Source organism: Chionomys nivalis, chromosome 22 (genome assembly GCF_950005125.1).
Source record: "Chionomys nivalis chromosome 22, mChiNiv1.1, whole genome shotgun sequence".
Classification (NCBI taxonomy): domain Eukaryota; kingdom Metazoa; phylum Chordata; class Mammalia; order Rodentia; family Cricetidae; genus Chionomys; species Chionomys nivalis.
This window is the reverse complement of record NC_080107.1, coordinates 36,903,805-36,923,075: the sequence shown is the minus strand read 5'-3', so window position 1 is coordinate 36,923,075 and position 19,271 is coordinate 36,903,805. Positions and strand designations below refer to the sequence as shown.

At 33.4% G+C, this 19,271-nt stretch overlaps 1 protein-coding gene across 6 annotated transcripts in view; it reads right to left on the bottom strand.

Moving 5' to 3' along the window:
• Lrp1b (LDL receptor related protein 1B) overlaps positions 1-19,271 on the bottom strand; it is a 1,777,797-nt gene that overhangs the window by 5,623 nt on the left and 1,752,903 nt on the right. For all 6 annotated transcript variants that reach the window (XM_057755646.1, XM_057755649.1, XM_057755650.1 and 3 more), the window contains 3 exons: positions 7,584-7,660; positions 1,069-1,159; positions 43-187 (listed from right to left, as the gene is read on the bottom strand). In XM_057755646.1, the coding sequence (XP_057611629.1) occupies positions 43-187; positions 1,069-1,159; positions 7,584-7,660 (313 nt within the window). The remainder of the gene's footprint in view (positions 1-42; positions 188-1,068; positions 1,160-7,583; positions 7,661-19,271) is intronic.

Below are 19,271 nucleotides of genomic sequence, written 5' to 3'. Positions count from 1 at the left end.
GAACATTAGTATTTCTCTGTTCATGATTTCAAGTCATATTACCTTTACTGGATCTATCATGAAACTTGGTTCTAAAAGACTCCCATCACTGTGGTCATGATCCACTTCATACATATTGTATGACGGATTGCCGATTTCTACGTTTATGCCTCCATTGATGATAGGCTGTCTTCTAATTGTCTTTGTTCTATAGTATGAGGACAAAAATTTAAATATCAATTGTACAGACATCACAATTTAAATTATGTACTATTAAAGCATTTACTGATCTGTTGACATAGTACAACTGATAAATTCTGAATGAAATATAATTGAGAAAATTTTAATGGTTGACATTTTTCAAATCATAAAGGAACAGAAGACTTACACTTTTACCATTTATTTTCAATGAATATTGCTTAACATAGCATAAAAGCATATTAGAAGTAAAATTCTCCTGAATACACAGTGATATTAATGGAAAATTCACAATTCAATTGTAAGTTAAATTTCAAATGTTTTCTTTGGTGTGAAAATTAACCCTAACAAATTATGATAAAGAAACTTTTCAATATCTCGTTTATATCCTTGGTCTTAATGGCTGGAATCTTAATTCACAAACTTTCACGTTCTAAACTGCTGTACAATTATAATTATATAAGCTGAAATATTTATATTTGTGGAAAGATAAAATAAATAAATGCACATTTAAGACATTATTAAATTAAGATAATTTATGACATACATGCATAGTAAGTAGTAGTATAAAATAAAGTAATAATATAATCTTTAGATATCATTGTTTATTCAAAAAAAGATTACTTGAAATGCAAAATTCTACAGAAATTATCAAGTATATGCCTTTGTTGGTTTCTTTAGACTATCTATACACACGGGGTGATTCTATCTACATAATATGAAGAATATTTGTGTAAATTATAGTTTTAAGTGAAATAAGGGTAAATAAACTGAGAAATAGGTTTTTAATTGGAATGGCCAATTCTGTTTTTTTTTAGAATAAAACACAACATTTCTCTCACTTTCATATGACCCAGTCACTGCAGGTAAATCCAGAACATGGCATCTTACCTTCTTTTTCTCTTACAAAGTACTAAGCCGATCACTAAGGTGGTTATCAAGGTCACCAAGAGGACAAGAGGCACAATGATAGCGATGCTCCCTGGAAAATAAATTGATCCATAGAAAACACATAAAGAAAATGTTATAAAGCTTAATATAGCTAAACTGCCATATTAAATAATTTTACCACTAATGTGAATAAAAATAAATCATGGAACAAATGTTTGTATTCTGAGATCATAACGCCTTTACCAAAATCATCCTACCAAAGAGTCTGTTGGGATGTTTGGTCAGATATCTTGTGGTTACATATTGCATTTAAAGACCAGATATTCAGAGATAATAACTTTATGATTCTGAATTACATCAAATTTATGAACATGCTACGACATAAATACACAAGGTACGTCAATGACGTGTGAATATGTTTGCTTTAAATTTCATCTACCAAAATCCCCCAAACAAAGTTATTGTTCTATAAGCTACAGTAATAATTGCCCATACTGTCTGTGACAAGTCAAATGGCATGGAAAAGTGCAACGTATTAGTTTCACTTCAATAAGCATCATTTCATGAATTTCTATGGAGAGAGCCCTTGAGAAGGTTACCTGGATTCTGACTTACACTATTGTTATTAAATGAGTAACAAGTAAAATAATTAGGGTTCTGACACCCTTTTCTGAAATCAACGTTCAGGCACAGCCAATGTATATGTACATATACATATATGTAGATAAACATTTATACTTATAAAATAAGTTAAATACATTCTAAAAAATTTAAGAAGAATCAGATAGCTGTTAACTTGTTTATTAAATAAATAAATAAGCAATTGCTGTTCTCTCTTTCTCCAATCCTTATTGCAGAACACTTTTGGGGAAATAATTTTCAAGCTTCAATTTACGTTGAAAACGTCTATGTTTTGTTTTTATGTTCATGGAAATTATCTTAAGGCTTATATTTTAGAAATATATCTTAAGATGTTATTTTTAATCTTTCTACATCAGATCATAGGAAAAATAAAATTTATAGAAACATTGTTTTTCCTTCATAGCAAATGTGGTGCAGCAGTGATTTTTATTAGATGCAGACACTTCTAGAATCGATACACATTGCTAGCTATGTAACCCTAGGGTGGAATGCCAGGATTATATACCATGAATGGCAGGAAACAGCTGAATGAAAAGGCCATTTTATAGCAGGAGGGTTCCATAGCACTCCTGGGCAGCCAATGCTAGTCTTTTCCTAGGCTAACTGCTGGCACACGTGAAAGCAGTCTTTTTGTAGACATTCAACAAAATAGCTAACAAGTGACCCAGAAATAATATAACTCTTAACCAAAATTTAAATCTCCAGATATTTATGACTAGAATATCAAAACTCATCAAAAAATTTCCTCTGCATATGCATGTGCACATAAAATACTGAAAATGTTAACCATCACATTATACACAATGTGCAGACACTTTATGAGAGTGATTGATGCTTCAATAGTTACATGTAGATGATACGTAAGTAAGGTAGACTCCTGGAGATCAATTACCAAAATACCTAAAAATGTTCATTAAAATTATTAATGTATGTCAGCATCCCTGCTTGTAACGTGGAGAAATATGTATTGACAGATCCATGTGCATATATATCTACACACATGACTTGCATTTTTATTCACTTAAATATATAACTTACTTTGTTCTTTCATGTCGTTTTGCATGTATGATTTAGTGAGCTCAAAATTTTATTTTCACTTTGTTTCGGGAGTGAGCATTTTGGGTATAAGCAAAATCTCAGTAATTAATGAAGACAGAACAGCAGGCAGCTTTGATTTAATTAACAGTTATTTTTTTGTAAATTTTAAATACCAAGAAACAAGTTCATTTCCTATTAGTATATGGTCTTAAATGGCTGAACTTAATTTGACAAATATCTTCACTTTGTTATACATTCTTTTCCTGTTAAGCCTTAGAATAGGAGTAAACTTGTAAACAAACCAATACTAGATACAAAGTACGTAGCATTTTTTCCTTCTCGGTATAACTGTAAACTATTTACAAATTTATATATTTAACTCTTCTCTCTAGTTTTAGTCATTACATAAGCTAGAGATATTAATTATGCGTGTAAGAAAACTAAGCATCTCTTTTCTTTTATTTTCCCACCACAGATGGTAGTTGCAATTCCTATACATTACAGAACTCTGTGTAAGAGCCCAGACATCTGGTATGTTTATGAAACCAATCAAGGTAACTAAAATAATGTTTAGTGTTCGTGATAAATAATATGTTTAGCATTTTGTTTTTATTTTTAAAACATTAATAAAAGAAACTAATATTATAAATTTTTTAAAAATTCTAAAATATATAGCCAATCAAGAGCTTGAATCCTTTTCTTCTGTTTATTTTATCCTTGTCTGGTTTGTTTGATTTTATTTTACCTAAGCTTTTTTTCTGTTATTTTTAAGCTTACTGTTTGTATCCTAATGAGAAAGAAACAGTACGGATTTGGGAGGAACTGGGAGGATTTTGGGAAGAAGAATCGGCAGTCAGAATATATTGTATTAAAAGATGTATTTACAGTAAAAAACTAAGTTTCAAGGTAGTATGCTAATCAGTAAATATAATTTTAGCATGAAAGATTCAAATCTATCAAAATGATTTTTTTTTGGTAAGAGATGATAAGTGTGTCCTGTAAAATGATTGAAAGTGTACGAAAGCAGAGGGAACTACCTCAGTGATGCTATTAAGAACAAAACAAGTCTTTCTTTGTAATGTGGTTATGGAGACTTATTCTTCCCTGGAAGAGGCAGCCCTGAAACTCACTTGAAGCCACAGACACTGAGTCAAGCAACTTCTCAAAATATACCAGTGAGGTTGACTTAGACAAAATGTCTCAGGTTATTCAGATATAAAATACATGGTATCTTTGATCATCTCTTATTTGTGTAGTCAGCACTATACTGATAATGTAGAAAGTGTTGCATGCATGCTTAAGAAATGAATGCTTTATAATCCTCTGTATGCCCATGATAATATAGCATAAAGTAGGCCATTTTGGCATGTTAAAAGATATTCTACGTTTTAGTACATGGTCATAGAGATAAAACATCTTTATATAACAAGATTAGGATGCACTCTCAAAACATATTGTGAATTGCTGTAGGAGTATGCCGTTCATCGCAGGCCAGTTTCAGCCTGCTCCCTCCTCTTGTCCTGTTGCTACTATCACCAAAGACACCCATTCCTTTGGACATATTTCTACTCCCAGAGCTATTGTACCTAATGCTTCTGGACCTCTGCTCCCTTCAACATTTTTAAATCAAAACCACGGTGACCTCAGTCAATCTCTGCCAGGCTCTAGTTTGGCCCCATTTCCACAGAGAAATCACCAAATCTCTTAATTGTTTATACACTTATATGCTCACATATTGTCTTAAGTGTTGTGTATCTCAGTAGACCTTAAGCTTCGCATATTTACACAGCCACCCGTCTTACTCTTTGCCCCATTTGCAGGGTGTACTACAGTGACTGAGATTCAGTATTGGTCTTGTAAATCATGGCTTTGGGAGAACTGGAAGGAAGACATCATCATATCAGTAATATTTGCATATTTCAGAGTCTTAGTATCATGTAATCAGAAATTTTGTGTGCTAAATTAGAACAGATGGCGTGAAATAAATAAGGATGATTCAGAAAAGAGCTCAAATGACGGGCCTCTTGCTACAGTAAAGACACGAACTTTCCACTATCGCCCTCACAAAATGCTGAGTATATTTTATCTTAATTTTGCCACACACTACAAATAGCACAACTCAAAATTTGAGCATCACTTTCTCTAAAATTTTATGTGAATTTAAAATAGGAATACGAAACGACATCTCTTATTCTGAGTTTGAAACTATTCAAACCAGACAGGGTAGCTTTCCAAGCAGAATCTGAGCACAAAGTACCAGAATCAAAGTTCTGCATAATTACTCAAGCTGTTGTCTTGGCATTTGAAGCATCAAGACCCAGAAGATTCCTGTAGTGCTACTTGGAGACGAATATGAAAGCTATGCATGAATTAGAGAGCAAATCTCCATGTAGAGGCAAGAGCTGTGAAAGGAAGGTACCACGTTCCTAATCAAATCAAGTTTTATGCTGCTGAATGTGGTGATTTCAATGAGAACAGCCCGAATGAGGCTCAGATGTTTGAACACTTGATATCCAGTTGGTGGCATTTTGCGTAGGTTTGGTATATGTGCCCTAGCTGGAGAAAGCATGTCACAAGGATGGCTTTGAGGTTTCAAAGTCAAATATCATTTCAATTTCCCTCTACATTTTGAGTTTTTAGTTCAAGTTCTGAGGCCTTAGCTTCCTGCTCCAGCCACCATGCCCACCACCTGGCTTCTTCCACTCTAACATTAGGCACATCAACCCTCTGTATTCATAGTTCAAATAAATACTTTCACCCTTAAGTGACTCTCGTCACTGTTTTATCACAACAATGGGTAAGCAGATAATACTTTGTGTTTTTTAACTGTTTTATTTAGAAGCATAATGTGTAATAATAGTCTTCTTTGTGTACAGATGACTTCTGCTTATATTTGAGGAGTTCTCAACAAACCCTGAAAATCATTGGTTTTTTCCCTGAGAGGATGAGAGCAACCCCCATATTTTAGCAAGCTGTAGTTTTCCTCTGAAGAAAAACTGACAAGATTTTTGTTTTGGCTATTACCCACTGATATTTCTATTAATTAGCGGACCTTCAGTAAAGGGAAGGAGGAAAAGTCTCTGAAGCCAGCAGCACTCTTGGAACATCTCCTGAACCTGATGTACTGGTTCAGGTCTGTTTTAGGTAATTAGGTGTACTGTTTTCCGAAGGAGGCTATAGCCCATGCAAATATGTAGGTCTCCTGCTCTCAGTGAAAACACCTGGTAAATCCTCTCTAAGCCGCTTTCTATGATCCAAATTTTCTCTGAGAATAGCCTTTATGTAAAATTTAGAAAATTTAATAGACATCATGCTCTGAATCATTATCCCCTTTCAGATAACTTCACTAATATTTAAAGTTACTTTTTCCCTCAAATACTCTATACCTTCTCTGAACTAGATCCTACAGATTTACCTAAAGGAAGGATAAAAGCACCTTACTGTAAACGCTGATTCTACATCTTTGTTTGCTGCAAGCTTGTAATTTCAACTACATGTTATCATTTTTAAATGTTCTTAATGGTTAGCAATATGTTTAAATACTTTATAATGACATTTTTACATTATTGTACCTTAAGAAATTTACAGTGATACTCTTTTGAGTTTTACTTATGGTAAAAAGAATAAATATTCATTTTATATGTCTCTCTTTAATGTATAAAATTAGTCTGAATATCTCTGCAGCACATAATCATTTGTAAACTATTTCCCAAATTCTAGCACTCCAGTTCTTCTTACCATTATGTTCATATATTCACAGCAAAAATACAAAAAAAAAAAAATCCAAAACCCTTGTTAGCAAAGAAGACACAACATACCTATTCAGATTAGAATATTTGTCACCAGGACAGTCTTTTATAATAGTGGTTCTCAACCTGTGGGTTGTAACCCCTTTGTCAAACCTCTGACTCTAAAAATATTTACATTATGACTCCTAACACTAATAAAATTACACTGATGAAGTTATAAAAAAAAATTTTGTGGGTGTGGGTCACCGAAACATGATAAACTGTATTAAAGGGCTGTTGCCTTCAGAAGGTTGAAAACCACTATTTTAGAAGTATACACCATTTTCCCAAAATCTCCATAGTTATTAACTCAAAGTAAGTTCCAAATGTTAGAAATTCGTAAACTCTTGATTTGAGAACAGAGAAACTATTTGGAACCAGGTGTAAGGAATAGGTAGAAAAAAAGCATGCAAGCCTATTGCTAATTAACAAAATCATGTAATCTCAATCTACATGTTATCTTTGATCCATGGAATACATTGAAATTGTCTGATTATGTTCATATATCCTGAAATGAATCACTAAATTTAAGGATGATAATAAGTAATATAATTTCCCTTTTCCTCTATATTCTCTCTTGTTTCCTATTAGAGACTTTCTAGTCTCCTGTTTCAAGGTTGAAATAGTGATAATATATGTAAAAAGGGACACTTTTATGACTTATTTTAAAAATCTTTACAACTTGTCACAGAACAGAGAATAACACACAATGTTGATTGAGGAAGACCTGCCATGAAACGTCAGTGTTATAAACAACAGATGATACATATATAATACTACATAGTAATATATGTTCTTAATACACATATCAAGCTTTAAAGAGGTTGTACCTCTTACAAAATTTGGTTCATAATTTACTTCTTTATAGTCTTACCAATAGGATTTCATCTCAACAGTACCACAAAGGTGTCAAGACTACACTTTTCTCTAATTCCTTGAGATTCTTAATTTTATTCCTTATACTCTCACATAACTTGATGACTACACAAAAGAAGATGAAATGGCTTCTATAGTTTCTATTAAAAAGTATTATTCTGTACCACTTACTTGTGCTGATGTGCTCAGACTTGCTGCTCTTTGGGGCTGGTCTCTCACACTGTGTGCCTGACCAATTAGTGGAGCATCTGGAAAGATCCAAACAATAACAAAACCATCAAGAAATGAGTAAATAGCACAAAACACCATCCAACAATACAGAAATTTCAAATAAAACTTAAGTTTTGAAAGAAGAGCCAATCCTTACCGATTGACCACAAGAATTTTCTGACTAATAAGTTTCACATTTTTTGTATGCTTCATGCAACTTCAACTGAATAACATTTGTTGAGATATGTAAAAGAAAAAAATAAGCAGCTACTCAAGCAATATCAAGTGTGCATATAACACAAAACCTTTTTTTTAAATTAAGGTTCTGCAGTTTGTTCTTTTAAAGTCCAAGGTGTAAGTAACAACTAGGTATAGAAATATTAAAGTAATAAGAGATAGTAAAATACAACACTTTCCTTTGTTAAATGATATGTGTATTAATAGGAGCTAAATGAATACACTCAAGATTTCATAAAGAGAAGTTGTTTCCCTATATTGATACCACACCAGTTGTTATAAGCCTAAAGGAGAATAAGGGGTAGATTTGCTGAAAATCTCTTAACACAAAGCAGAAATATCTAATTGGCTGATGCCAAAAAATGAATGTGAGCTGTTTTCCCTGTGTGTGAACAATGCTAACTGGCTAACAGGAATGCCTGTTGTGAGTCTTTCAGCATCAAACTAAACAGAAACAATATATTTTTGACATCACCTCTTACTTAAAATGTCTTTCAAATATCACCATATTGTGCAATAAAATACAATAAAAGCTTTCAGGGCCATTCCAAGTGAATCTCTCTCAATGCAATGTGCAGTACACAGCTGCAATACAAGATGTCTGACTCAATTAATTCATATAAATAATGTTTTTTTCCAAGCTAGGCTTCAATCAGAACATGTACATTACTTTCGATATTTGCAAAAACAGTATTGGCTCTCATAAAACTTGGTTATATTCCACAAAATCACCATAGCAAAGAATTCTAACCACAAACAAAATCTGATGTCAAACCAAGTACAGGATAGTCAAAACAACAAGCAGTATTGATTTCTTTGGAGCATATAATTATTTGATTAATAGTGATAATGTTAAATTATAAGTATGAAACATGTTTCAAATGAAAATTAATATCATTATTTATGTGATGATTCAAGCACTTACTAAGCTTTGTGTTGGAACTTCATAGAAGGCTTACTCGAAGTTTAATTTTTCTATATATAGCATTTGTGATAGGACTATGGTAAATGTAAATAATTGAAGCAGATAGGTTAAAATCTAGGTCTACAGATCATTTTATATGATTGAATAAGAGTCATGCAATGAGCTTATAAAATTGGGGTAAAATGAACAACGAATGAAATGTTTGTGTAACATTTCATAGTTTCTCATTTATGATTCTATTTGACCTAGAAAAACTTTCAGCTATTCATGGTTTTCAATTCTCAACACAGTGTACAGATAACTCAAAATAATATGCTTGGGACTGTTTGCAAACATGTTATTCAAGCAAAATCTAATTGCTGCAAAATTCTTTTCACTTTTTGTAACTTTACATCTGTCTTATTTTCCCAATTGACCATTGAGAGTGTTTTGAATTCTTCAGTGTCAAATTTTTACTGATTATACACTTCATTATAACACTGACATGTACACATTAATGTGTGTAGCCATATTGAATTGTTTTCCAAACTTTTGAGATTTATTCTTTATGCCGCCTTATTTTAAAAAGTAGACTAAGTTTCATCTTAAAATCTGAGAATAACATTAGCTATATTTTATGGTCTTTCTAGAGCAGCAGTTCTACAGCTGTGGGTTGTGACCCCTTTAAAGGTTGGACGACCCTTTCACAGGGGTCTTACAGCAGATCTCCTGCATACCACATATTTACATCACAATTCAGAACAGTAGAAAAATTACAGCTATTAAATAACAATGAAAATGATTTTATACTTGGGGGTCACCACAATATGAGGAAATGTATTGAAGGGTGGAATCATTAGGAATGTTGAGAACCACTGTTCTTGAGATAAAAATCTCTGAGGTCATCATTATACTGAAATGACTGAAATGATCAAAGTAAAATTACCTAAGAAATCGTGAATCAAATGCAAATTGAGCAAATTAGGTCCTGACATGAACACAGTGTATCTTATATAATTCATGTTGTTAGGAAAGCATGCTTTAGAGAGGAAGGCCAGCAGTGAGTGTGGAACAGATTATGGAGATAAGAACAGTAGGAACTTATGAAACTCCTTTAAGTAGGGTCAGGTGGTATTTGTTAACAGTATAGTCTAATATTCTAATTTATTCATGCCTTGAAGCTTCATACTTATTTCAGGGAAGGAAGTCATGTGCCCAAGTTCTTAAAATTTATTTCTTTTAAATGGTGAAGTACATTTAAGTTAAGGAATAGTTGACTTATTTTATGTGGGGTTAGCTCTCAGAAATTACACAAAATAATTATTTTTAAGAGTAATACATCTTAATCAGTGATGCCAACCTTATAATTTTCTCTATATTTCTTACAAAGCAATGTTTTACAGTCAAAGGTAAAATAGGTTATGTTTCACTGTCTCCCTTTGTTCCATACTTGAAGATAATCTCTCTTTGAGATTTTAAATCAAATAGAAATCATTATTCTTGTTTCCTACATTACAAAATTACAACCTAAGACATTTGCTGCTCCAGAAGTTTCTCTTCCAGTGGGTGATTTAAAACCAAGCATTCTAAAACCGTCTTTATAGATTTTAATAAATCTTCATTTCTAAGTAGAGCGCAATGATCAAGCCCATTAACGACCCAGCACTGAAGGAAAGGAATGTGCAGATCATCAAAATTTCCTGTCCAGTTGCTCACTGAATTATTTGCATAATCACACCAGCTACAATTTCTCTGGCATCTCTTGCTCCTTTTCTTTATTCATCAAGCAAAATTTGTCATCCATGTTGTAGCCCTCTTTGAATCTACACTACTACAGTTCACTTCTACATCTGTTCATAAACAGCTACAAGTCAGACTCACCATCACAAACACCTGCATATCATTCACTGAAAAACTATCGTACATCTATTTCCCAGAGCACACAATCATGAAGCATAGAGAATTTCATATTTCGTATTAACATTATATTATTATAGATTACTGATTAAAACTACACGAATTTTAATGAAATACTTTTGGGTTGGAGACAGAAGAGTAGGTAGATTCTTCCATATTTAGCAAAACAATAATATACACACATCCATCTTTCCATCATTATCATTCTCATCATTTTGTGCACCTATGAGTTGCTTTTTAGAGGGTTGCTGATTTAACTATTCTTGACAATGCTTCTTCCATAGAACTTCAACTTTTGAGAGTTACAAATTTTGCATTGATCTCTTAAACTTATTCTTTCACTTATGTAAGCCATAAGCACAAAATCCTCTTTGTGAAATTTCTAAAATGTCCTAAATTAGAATAATCATAAAACTGAACCTCTCTTAAAACTTCAGAATCTGGATTTCTATAAGTCAGGGAACTCACTGAGTATCTTGTAATTATTATTGCAGATCCATTTACTAGCAATGTTAATCTGAGAGAAGTAATACATAACAAACTTAAATAAATATAATTACTATAGTCCCACAGAATATATTCTTATAGCATGCTTCACTTAATCATTTTTCGTTGTTAGACTCAGAAAAATAATGTACAAGTCCAACATGACGACTCAAAGTAAGCTACATTATTATTAGTCCTTTACAAAGGAACTGGCAAAAAAACAAAAAATGATTTCTTCAGTTTTAAAAATCACTTCTCTACTGGATGTTGCCATATAAAAATACTTTTTAGTTTATCATGGCATTACAATTTATATAAATATTGTCTGGTTATACTGTTTTAGTTTCAGTTGACTCTCTGGGGTAGAGGGTGTTGTCCTTAGCAACAGTAATGGAGCATTACATATCACATAATGAACACTGCTAGAAGATCAAAGCAAACTTGTGTATATCAAATAAAAGATCTTCAAAATGGAAACTAATACTTAATATTACAGATATCAGCTATAATTAAATTGTTATAATAGGCACAATTTCAAAGTGGTAAAAGAGAGATATTTTGGTAGTGAGAATTAAGATTAGGTATGGACTATTGTGTGTACTACCGAGTATATATTCAATTTTTCATGTATGATCTTCATAATAATAACAATAATAATTCCATATGATCAGCTCCTGTCATTTTTGCAGAAATGTGGTCCAGAGTTATTTACTTTGGAAAAAATTCAAAACAAAATAACTAGATTAATAAATGTTTTTTTTTCTTATTTTCATCAAATTTAAAGGTCATGGAATTCTTCTGGCCACAGTGAAATTCAAAGGTGAACCTTAAAGCAATTGAAACTGTATTTCTCCTGATTGAATGTGTGAAATTTTCATTTTTAAACATGATGATAGACACATTCAGAAAGGAAAAAAATATCTTAACATAAGCTATTTTTATCTACATATCAATTAATGAAGCAATCAAGAAATTACACATGCACTATATTGGTCTCAGTATTCTTAAATCTCACTTAATAAAACTAGAAATGTGACTACTTGCAACACATCACCAAATTTGTACAACCATATTTTCATACAGCAAAATTTATACAAATTATGTCATTTGAAAGACACTTAAATCATTAGTTTTCTAAATCTATTTGGTTCTGAACCTTAGAAACCCAGCATTAGCATAGTCCCACTTGCTATCTTTCCTCTGTGCTATTCCTAACACCTTTGCTAACTCTAAGCTCAAGATTCAGTACTTCAAAATGAACAATCATTGCCTGCAGTTTTAGGTAATTAGATGTTTATTCAACTCAATTTCTGTCAAAGCCCTTTCGCATTTCTCAATGTTTCATGGCTTTTATAAGCAAAATTCTCTCATGTATCCGTAAGAATTCTTAAATTTAATACTATGTTATAAAAATTCCCTCTTTGTTAATTTGAAAATTTGCCTCAGGTTTGATTATCATTTTCTGTTATGCCCCGTCCTCGATTGATGTTTTCATGGAGTGCTATTCTATAGTTGGGCACATTACTACATTTATGGCTCCAGCCATTCAGGTGTGTAAGCCAGAATTGTTTGAGACAGGTGTTTTGAAGCATTCTGGGCACTATGCAGATCCTAGAACATTGCATCTGTGTCCAACTTCCATATTATCCCTACAAGTAGAAACCTACCCATCATTTAAAATGAAAAATTACATAGTCCAGTAATGCTTCCAACCAAGCACAATAAGTGACAGGAGCATCGCCAGGTTATTTTATGGTACTTTCAAAACCATTTCTTAATGCTTGATTCTCTGTCCTGAAGTATGGTGAGGGTATCAGTATTCTTTCTCATACCAACCTGAAATTTCAGGGGGATTTCAGTGTGCCATAAATATGTGTCTAATATATTTTGTGTTTTTTTTTTCAGACAGGGTATCATGTATCCTGTCAGGAGGCTCTTGAGTTTACTATGAAGTGTACTTTAATTCTACCAATTAACTCTAAAATTGAAAACTGCCAGTAGGTCACGCATGAAATTTAGGACTGAAATCTTGGTCTCTAGTTCACCCTGTTACAGTCTCTTCTTTCATGAGGGATCAGGCATCTTCCCTGCTAAATCAAATGATCCTACAAAACCAGCCCAGCCGTAGCTCTAACTTCTTTCTTTCAGATAAACTTGCATGTTACATGTTTACTCTCTCTCATTCACATCCTTCTTTCTCCGTTTCCATTTGCTCCTTCCTTTCTATTTCTTTTGCTCCTTTTCAAAGCAAATTAAACATTCTAAGACATAAATACTTTAGGTTTCTTAAAACATTAAGACTAACAAACTTGAATGTTACCTGTTTCGATATGAGTAATATTATGACTGATTAGAACATTAAATTTACAGATTATATCAGCCTATGAGTATTAGTATAATCACTTTAATATTTACTATGTTGGTATAATCTTATTATAATATTATGATTGTGATTCTTGATTTGTATTTTCAGTAGAAAAAGTCATAGGCTTATATTTCTCTCTTGCTTTAATGGGATGACCCTTTCTACTACTACCTTGGTATGAAGAAGGAGAAGTAAACTTTTTCTGCATGATTGTAATATGAAGATATTTTCTCTTTAAACTAATGTGGTTGGTCAAGCATAAGAATCAATCTTTCATTAGAATGGCACAGATAGTGTGGGGTCAAGTACTATATTAAAGGTAGTTTGACGCAACTTTATCCTTTTGTTCAATTATGAAATATAGGCAGGAAATAAAATATAATTGTTATAAATTGTTAAAATAGTGGATATCTAAGAAAAGTACATTAGTATACAGTAAAATTTGAATAGATAAATAACAGTTACACAAATAGCTGCATTGGTTTGGTTTCTTTATTCTGATACACATTATATTAAAATCCAAGAAAATGTTACCACATCAAAAGAAATAATGGGAGCACACTCAACCTACATATGAATATATATGTGATATGAATTTTTACATTTAAATTATTTTATTTGTCTAGAGATACAGCTCAGCAGAAAAGAGCACGTTCTACTCTTTGTGATCAGTTCCAAGCACTCTCATGGCAAGCACACAACCATCTGTAACTGAAGTTCTCATGACCTCTTCTGGCCTGTGCAGATACCATTATACATGATGCCCATACATGCAGACAGGTAAAACACTCACACATTTAAAACATTTTTTTTTAAAGAAACAATTCTGACTAACACATAAAGATAATTTCATGTATTATTGGGCTAATGTAATATTTCTGTACTTGTAAAGACGTTTTAATTCTACAGCAGGTTAAACACGTCTATCTTTCCAAGTGCTTGCTTGTCAGTGTGTCTTTTCAAATGAGAGGAAGATACACTGGAGATGGTTGGGGAAGAATGGGAGGTTGCAGTAGGTGGTCTTCTATGGAGCTGGGGGTTAAAATGGGGCACTGGATTTGGAGGGAAGGAGAGAGACTTAAGTACATGTGGCTAGCCTATCTGATTCCTTATCCAACATAGCTGGTGAGTTTGCAGGGAATGTGGACTGGTGTTGGGTTCAGAGATAATGGGATGATTTATGGCAAGAAAGGGGGAGGAGGTCTATGTGATCCTGTAGAGGTAGCAGCATGTGGTTTGAAACAGCTCAAAATGAGCCTAAGGGATTAGATTTGGTTGGAGGAGAGGGGAGAGATGAAAAAATTAATATGAAAACTTGCAAAATTCTATCTTTTATCCTTTGAAATAAGTAGTACATAAATGTATCTATTATCAGTACACTGATATCTACTTAGTAAACAGGGTCACTAGCTTAACATTGGCAGGTAAATGTTACTTATGTGGTATTTATTCTAGACAGCTTGAAGAGCATGACCAAAACTAGAACAAATTACAGACTGTTCCTGGGATTGAAAAGGACAGATACTGATGCGGCAGGCTGTCTTGGGTTTTACAGTTCCAAACAACATGCATACATCACACGTGGTGTTTTCAAAGTACTCCAAGAGGCATCAGTAGCATGCAATGATCTGACTGAAGTGTGGACACCACAGACTGCTAGAGTTCACCCGCACAACGTCATCCCGGAAATCTGAGGTTTTTTTTTTGGAATCACTCTGAAACTCTCTTGAACTCTTCTTGGCTCTTCTCTAGAGAGCCCTGGTCTGCAGTAAGTAGCTCTGCTCCTCCTTAAGGGCAGACCTCCACAGTCCAGGTTATGGAAGCTGGAAAGTCAGGCCATAATCAGGCCTGGAAATACAGAGGAATAATTTCTACTTTTGTAAAAAACATGAAACAGAGCCTTATCTTACTTCTAAAACCTTAGTCACAATTTCTCAAACATCGGCTGTAAAGTCCAATTGTTTTTTTTTTCCCCTAAGGAGCTGGAAAATAATCTTATGTTTCTAAATGATCAGTACATTAGAACAATTGCAAATCCATATGAAATGAGGATGCTCATCACTGATGGCTGTGGTGCCCGGCCCTCAGTTTCCCACAAGCTCACGTTGGGGAGTCATTAACTTTTGCTGGCTATTTTGACTCTTCTAAAACCAATTCCTGCCTTGTTTTTCAGGGTCACAAGAGACTTCCATCTTGTCATTTCTTTCTCTGCTCTCCCTGTGGCCATTTCTGTCAAGGTCACCACATCAAAAATTGATTGGCTCCTGATGTCATTACATTTTTTTCTCAATAGCAAGCACATTCTTTTCACTGTGAAATTCTCACTGCATTTCCCTTTGGTTTGCAGACTTCAGAGAGCTAGCTTTTCTATCAGGTTCTGATTATTTTAAAGCTAGTCAAAATAATATTTTTACACCTCTAGTTTTTAATATTTGTCATGACTTGGAAAAATATTCTATGTGATTTATATAAATTATTATTATTATTATTATTATTATTATTATTTGTTTGTTTGTTTTTTCGAGACAGGGTTTTAATGTGGTTTTGGAGCCTGTCCTGGAACTAGCTCTTGTAGACCAGGCTGGTCTCGAACTCACAGAGATCCGCTGCCTCTGCCTCCCGAGTGCTGGGATTAAAGGCATGCGCCACCACCGCCTGGCCTAAAAATTATTTTTTTAATCTTCACAAAAGTCTCAGGAAGTTGACCAAAGCAGTATATTCATATTAAAACATTAAGAGATATAGGAGGATAAAACTGAACACAACTGGTGTCTCAGCAAGTAAGGTCTCGCATTCTGTTTTTGTACTATTTACTAGGAAATCCAAGTCATTTTTAACTTGAAAATTCTTTGTCTTCTTTTATATTAAAAATTAGGAGTCATTATTAATACATTTTAGAAACTCATGCCTTTTTCTAGTACAGTGGTTTTCAATCTTCCTAATGATATGACCATTTTATAGTCCCTCATCTTGTGAAACCACAAAATTATTTTCATTTTTACTTTATAACTCCAATTTTGCTATTGTCAGAAATCATAATGTAAGTATCTGTGTTTTTCAATGGTCTTAGGTGATACCAGTGAAACAGGCATTAGACCCTCAAAAAAGTCATCACACACAGGTTGAAATCTGCTGTTCTACTAGTTCCTCCTGTCAGCAGGATCTTTCAAAACCATGGTGATAATCTGAATCTTCAATATTGTCTCTCCTGTCTATGGAACCCATTGCAAATACATAACTAAGCATGTAAGTTGATAAAATTTAATTAATGTTTTAATATTATTCACCACAAGCATCATTTACTTGATAATTCTCTAAACTGTAATTATCTTTGGTAGCTTGAATATAAATAACACCTCTAATCTCATCAGGAATGACACTATTTGAGAAGTATTAGAAAAATTAGGAGGTATGACCTTATGGGAGCAGGTATGACCATGATGGAAGAAGTGTGTCATCGAGTGGAATTTGAGGTTTCAGAGTCCTATGTTTGACTGTGGATCTGAATGTAGCTCTCAACTATTGCTGGAGTAATAGCCAGAATCATGCTTGCCAACATGCTACCCACCATATTGATCACTGACTAAGTTTATACTGTAAGGAAGTCTCCAATTAAATGCTTTCTTTTAAAAGAGTTTCCTTGGTCATGATGTCCCTTGGAGCAATAGAGGAGTGACTAAGACAATATCCTTTCCTTGCTCCCTCCCTCATCTCGTTGTACAGGCAGACTTAGAAGGCTCCCCTAATGTTCCCTTTTCTCACATCCCACAGAGAAGGATGTCCAAAGCAAGACAGTAGATGACCAACAATGACATCTGGAGAAGCCAAAACAAAATGAGTGAATTAACTTCTCTTCATAAGATGATATATAAAATTTGCCTGGTAGAATACAATAAAAGCTCCAGAATATTCAGAAAAGCAATGATCTTAAAATAACAAAGAGGGTAAAGTAGATCAAATGGATGATAAAAAATTATTCTATTTTTTTCTGACTCTGAGAAAATTTATACATAATAAAATGCAGGTACTCAGTCTTAAACTCTGTAGCAAAGGAATTAAATGATACATGGAGAATGCATGTTAATAGTAGGGAAATAATGACTAAATCCCAAGCATAAATATTTTATGGGGAGGAATATACTATTTTGTGGAGAGGGATAAGACACACAAATTTAAAGATGCCATGGACTACAGGTAGGATTCAAAAGCCAATTTCACAGAAATGTTTCATGTCCAAAGACCACCCTTACAATAGGGGTTCATTTCTCATAAAATATGGACCACAACAGACAGCGATGGAAATTGTGAACACCACTGTGATGTCAAGATACATGGATAGAACTTTGTGGAAATCGATGGCTCCAAACAAAAATGCCTATACAATTCACTTAGTTAAAAACTGGGGGTTGTGGTGGGGGTTGGAATTTTAACTTTGTTTGAAATGTAAAAATAAAGCATAGAACTTCACAGTGATATATTGTTCTGAATATGTAGGGAACTATTCTTGCCCCTGGGCAGGAGGAAATAAAACACAATGCGGGAAGTGTTCTGGCATTTTGCCACATTGCCATTTTCAAAACAGTGAGCATCTAAATAGAAGCAATAAAATACTCAAAGTAAGTATTTTTGGTTCTCCATTTCCATAAAATTCAAATATAACTTCAGAATATATTTTCCTTCATGTTTTTAAAGTATAAATTACTCAGAGAATTATATTTAAAAAAATCAACAATATCCAAATTTCAGTAATATGTACCCATCATTGTTACTTTAAGCTATTTTCTTTAAGAGTTTTCTCTGTTCATGTACAAGTATGTTTATTTTGCATGTGTATGGGCATGTATTAACATATTTGTATGCGATATACAATTTATTTATTTATTTTTGCAGTCCTGGGTATCAAAAGAAGCTTTTACATACGCTATACAAACACTCCACTAGTGAGTATATTTGAGCATTTGGACTTTAGAAGATTTCACTGTGCTCTCTGAAGTAGATTGAGCGGCTGTACAACTCTGGATGACCTAAAGCTCATTATCCTCAAAATCTTTCAGGAAACAGAGGGTAACATTTTAAAAGGAAGAGTTCCCAACAGAATGACAAACTCCTTGCTCTCTATGGCAACTAACTTTCCATGAGCACACAATACCTAACAATTTCTGATTAGTTCTCAGGAAAAGGTATTAGTGCATTTAAAAAATCTGTTTAGACTTCACGGGGATAGGTATATCAGGAAAGTCCTGATATACTTCTAAGGAAGTATACCCAAAGGAAACCATACAAGTCTGGGCCTCATATAGAAAGCATCACATTCTCGGCAGACTGGCCAATCTGAGGAGAGTCTACAGCCAAGGCAGCCAATCAAAAATGTCACAGAATGGACAGGTTTAACAGAAATGTGTTTTATCAGTGTTCTGATGGTTGGAACTTTAAGGTATAAGTGTGGGCAATTTTTTTTCTGAAGCTATTCTCTTTGATTTATAGACAATTATCTCTTGTCTAGCTTTTCCCACTGTGAAAATCTTTCTGACCTGCTATTCTTTAAGAAAACTATTTCTTTGGATTAGGGTGAATTAAGGCCAACATTCACTATTTACTTTGATCACCTCTTTTGAAGGACCCATCTCAATGTCAGTTCCATTCTGAAGATTTAGGGATTAGGACTTCATTGCACAAATTGGGTTGGTATACAAATAGGCTGTACTGCTCTCCCATGATTAGCCTCAATTTCAAGTCCTAT